This window comes from Squalius cephalus (assembly GCF_949319135.1).
Source record: "Squalius cephalus genome assembly, chromosome: 6".
In the NCBI taxonomy this organism is placed as follows: Eukaryota; Metazoa; Chordata; class Actinopteri; order Cypriniformes; family Leuciscidae; genus Squalius; species Squalius cephalus.
The window spans coordinates 25,327,151-25,332,014 of record NC_137127.1 but is presented as its reverse complement, the minus strand read 5'-3'; the positions used below and the strand labels follow the sequence as shown (position 1 = coordinate 25,332,014).

General features: G+C 38.1%; 1 protein-coding gene across 1 annotated transcript; it reads right to left on the bottom strand.

The window, feature by feature from the left end:
* Positions 1–309: 309 nt before the first annotated feature.
* On the bottom strand, positions 310–4,459 carry LOC307159993 (extracellular calcium-sensing receptor-like; the record flags this gene model as incomplete). Its single annotated transcript, XM_079873763.1, has 6 exons — positions 310–1,223; positions 1,314–1,437; positions 1,566–1,793; positions 1,940–2,767; positions 3,561–3,852; positions 4,239–4,459. The coding sequence occupies 6 exons, from the start codon at positions 4,457–4,459 to the stop codon at positions 310–312; spliced, it is 2,607 nt and encodes an 868-aa protein (XP_079729889.1).
* Positions 4,460–4,864: the final 405 nt, after the last annotated feature.

The following is a 4,864-nucleotide window of genomic DNA, read 5'->3' as shown; positions in this document are numbered from 1 at the left end:
TAAGAAACTTTTTGACTTATATATATAATCAAGCTGCTCTGACAAACTGTCTTTTCTCCTTATTTTATATTTCCTTTTAAATAAAACAATTTGACAAAAATAAACATATGGAGGTAAACCTGCAAAGGAGGCAAAATATATACAAGTCAGTATGACAAATAAATTAATCAACAGTGCTATTTTAAAGCAAACAAATGGATGATTATGATTATGATGATGATGATGATGATTTGTTTTCAGAGGTGAACCCCATAATTATAAAGTAGTGTCAAATCTGAATTCACAATTTTAAACCATAATAATATAAAACTATTTATTTAGTGTTTCTCTTCCCATGATGGCATTTTTAGTGTTTCTTTCTGGATGTAAAAGGATGATGAAGCACTTTGGGGCAAATATGGATACCAGTAATCCAAAACTAGAAGCTAAAATGGCAAATATCTCCACAGCCACTGCATATTTCCCTGGTGAGCTCACATATGCTGGAACAAATGCAATCCACACAGCACAGAAGATTAGCATGCTAAAAGTTATGAACTTTGCTTCATTAAAATTGTCGGGAAGATTTCTCGCCAGGAAGGCTAAAAGGAAGCTTACTGCTGCCAACAGTCCAATGTATGCCAGCAGCATAGAAAATCCAGCCACTGAGCCAATAGAACATTCATATACTATTTTAGAGCGGATGGACTGGTTGTTTTTATGGGGTGTTGGAGAGGCAGTTGATAGCCAGACTGCACATATTACAACCTGGAGGGCTGTTAGGATCAGAACTGTGCATCTTTGTTGAACTGCTCCAAACCATTTCATAGCTCCTTTGCCTTCTGGTCGAGATGACTTGAACACTGCTATTACCACCATAGTCTTGACCAGGATGCTGGAGATGCACAGGACAAAGCTTATGCCAAACACAGCATGTCTTAACTGACATGTCCACAACTGCGGCCGGCCAATGAAAAGCAGCCCACACAGGAAACACATTTTCAATGACAACAGCAGCAGGAAGCTGAGCTCTGAATTGTTGGCTCGTACTATGGGAGTGTTTCGGTGATGAGCGAAGATAACCATCACAAGAGCGCAGATACAGGTGCCAAGCAAAGAAGCAGTGGTCAGAGAGATGCCCAAAGGATCATCAAAGGACAGAAACTCTACTTCTTTAGGGACACACTGATCCTTATCTGGATTGGACCAGAACTCATCTGGGCACACTATGCACTCAATAGCATCTGTAAATAAGAAAAAAGAGAGAAGGTGCAAATTGAAGAGGAAATAACTTTCAAATTATATTAAGATTTTGCCAACAATAGTCTACTCACCTGTTGTATTAGAAATCTCTCCATCTCTGCATGGCAGGCAGTCAAAACAGCAGACAGGAAGACCCTTCCTCCTGGCTTGCCTGGTGCCTGGGGGGCAGCTCTCACTGCACACAGACCTTGGGGGCTGACAGAGACATCATCTTCTATTTCCAGTCTTTCCATTTAATTATTCAATTGTTTTAGCATAGCTTTGACTAGTATTCAGACTACATATATGCAAAAACGATGACAATAACATGTAATGTTTATTACATTTTTTGTCTCAAAGTTCCAAAATATTGCATCCTCATCCAGTGTGAGCACCATCTCTGTTGCCACCCCTTTATTTACTACACCAACCGTGTAGATCCTTATTGATCCATCAGAGCTCGGCTGCCAGTTTAGCACATCATAGATAGGCAGAGCATCTCCATTCTTATCAAATGACACATGATCCCCAAAGCCAGTGGTGAAGTTCACTTTCTGTAGATAGTGAACCAGCTGTACAGTTTGTAGACAGAGCAATTGTTGAATTAATATACATATATACATACATGTTAATAAACACATAATAACATATTTAGATTTTCCACCTTCAGCTTTTCTATATGCCTGAAGAAAATCTGCACTATACCTGTGGTTCTTACCTGCCAGGGTTTCAGGTTAATTATGTCGGCACATCTGTTCCCACTGAATGGTCCTCTCCCCTCATCACACTGCATCAGGTTGTGAAGCGCATGTGCTAGAGCATAAACTGCCTTATAGACATTATAAGCTGCTCTCAACCCTGAAACATCAGTGTATGGTGTGTTTGTTGTGCTCAGATCCTCCTGTCCTGTACACACCTTTTTCATTTGCTTCCCATCTATCACTCTTCCCCCATTTCCAAAACTACACCTGAACATGTTCTCCCAGAAAATCTTCACTATATTATTTCTTTGATCATTGCTGGGACGGAGACGTAGCAGAAAGTCATGAAGACCCTCAATCTCTCCACGTCTGATAGCAATGCCCAGTGTGCCCCCCAGGAAGGACATGAAACGTGGAGTGTGATATACAGGCGAGGTAGACCAAGCTTCACTTGCAATCCACTGCCGGTCTGTCATGTTTTGCAACACGATCTCATCCATCAAAGGTATCAGAAAGGATGAAGTGGAAAAAACAACCACCACTCTTGCTGTAGAAGCCTGAATAACCCCCGTTATATGTTGAATGTCTCTGTGGTTGTTATCATGTGGAAGGATTTCAGAAAAAGCAACACAATGCCCAAACAACTGCATTTCCTGCTGAAATGACTGAGCAGCGTAGATGCCATAGTCGTCATCACTGTAGACAAGACCAACCCAGGCCCATCCAAAATGTCTCAAGATCTGAACCATAGCCCGCACCTGGAAGGCATCACTGGGGATCGTTCTGAAGAAAGAGGGGTACTTCTTTCTGTCACTCAAACAAGAGCAAGTGGCATAGTGACTAACCTAATTAGTAAAGAAAAATGGAGAAAGAGAAGACATGAGACAGAGAAATAGAGTGAAGTAGGGCTGGGTGATATTGCCAAAATAACATATCTTGGTGTTTTTAGGCTGAATGGCGATTTTCTACTCTTTTTTTTCTATTTGGATAAAAATTTGGTTTTTATTTTTTATTTTTTTTAAATCATCCTGCTTAATGCTGTCCTACAATCAATGTTTATATTGGAGTCTATGGAAAAAAAAAATACAGTTAATGTAGCTATGTAGGCTATGCTATATTTAAAAGTGTTATGCTATATTTAAAAGTGTTAAAACCACATTACATTCTAACATTGTAACAACAACATTACAACCCAAAAACAAAAATAATGCCTTTTAAAGCAGACTTTAAATTCAATGAACTTAAAATGAAAATAAATAAAAACAAAAGCACAGACTAAATGTTAACAGAAGAGCATACATTCACTAATCTAAACTTTATTAGCTTATTAGTTATATGAAAATAAATTAGTAATTATATTAGTCTACATTTGATTACCCCATTACAATACTGATCATAAATCTACTTACTTCTAGGTTTAAAATTCTATATATGGCATATTTAGTGCCCCCAAAAAATTATATTTTAGCAAAATGTATCTATATTTTTTTGTCAGAATTATTGCGCTCCTATTCTAATCGGCTCTGTCTGTTTTGCGCGCAAACTGAGGACATATGGCTAAACACACAAAATGAAATGTAACCTAAGAGTGCAAAAATAAGCACATAGTATATTTTTACTTTTTTCATTCCATCTTACTATTGGTACTCGAAACAGCCCTAGAACATTGGAAATTGCAATGGAGGGAGTTGAACTTGGATCCCCTACAATCCCAATCACAGGAGGGGGGCCAGTGCAGTTTAGGCTTGAGAAGGACTCCTTTGTCCCACTAGCCAGAGATATGGCAGCCCGAAACGCTATTCCTAGTCTCACACAGTTGTCATAAAGATGGTAACCAAGAGTTATGTTAGGCAGCAGGTTTGGATTTTTATTGATCTCATTCACTGCAAAAGCCATGGTCTGTGCCTGCTGGAAGATTTCCACATTAAATCTAAGAAGAAAAAGTTAGATTAATTATGACATGAAGTGATATTAAAGAGATCAATAATTAAAAGATTAATTAATACATGCATTAATGCATAGAAAATACATTTGAGATCAAGAATCACTCACAAAGCCCTCATATTGCATATTGTGCATACTTGGTTACATTTACAGTGGTTTCAATATAGATTTGACAAGGCAGAACTACTGCTGTCAATGCATCATGTGAGCAAGTTAGCTGAGGTAAAAGAGGGCAACAAGATCATAACATTCACATTTTTTAAAATATTTATTATTATTATTTTAAAACCTGTATCTTTGTCTGTGTATATATATATATATATATATATATATATATATATAGTTTTGTAGTCATTCTAGCCCCTGACTCACTTTTCACAGTATAGTGGTGCTGGCTCGGTTCTGAAGCTCAGCTCTGGGAAAACTGTGAAAAAGTGAACATGAAACAGGCCTCCAAGTATAACATCTCCATCCTGGTACATTCCATTCAATTTGAAGCGTCCCTGGAGCTGACAGGTACCAGATCTGAGGATTGAAGCTGCAGAGATACAGTTAAATGACAGGTATAGAGAAATATACGGAGTTATCCACATCTCTCCTCTCTCTCTCTCTCTCTCTCTCTCTCTCTCTCTCTCTCTCTCTCTCTCTCTCTCTCTCTCTCTCTGAACCCCTCACCCACTCTAGTAACTAATTTATGATAAGGGTTGTATGGGGTGTAGCTTTAAAAGAGCAGGTGATGCCAACTGGGCATCCCTCAAGAAAAGAAAAAAGGATGTCACCCTCCCAACATAGACAACAGTACTGATCAATAAAGGACATTTTTTGCATGCACAGTAAATTGCTGTTCAGAGAGATTGTCTAAAGGCTTTTAAAAAAAACTGAGCAGTTAAATTATTTGGCTTATCCAGTTACTTATCCAGTTTTTTTCTTTTTCTTCTTTTTTTTTTTTTCAGAATGTCATGTAGATGTCAGTTATGCATTTGACTGTGACAAAAACA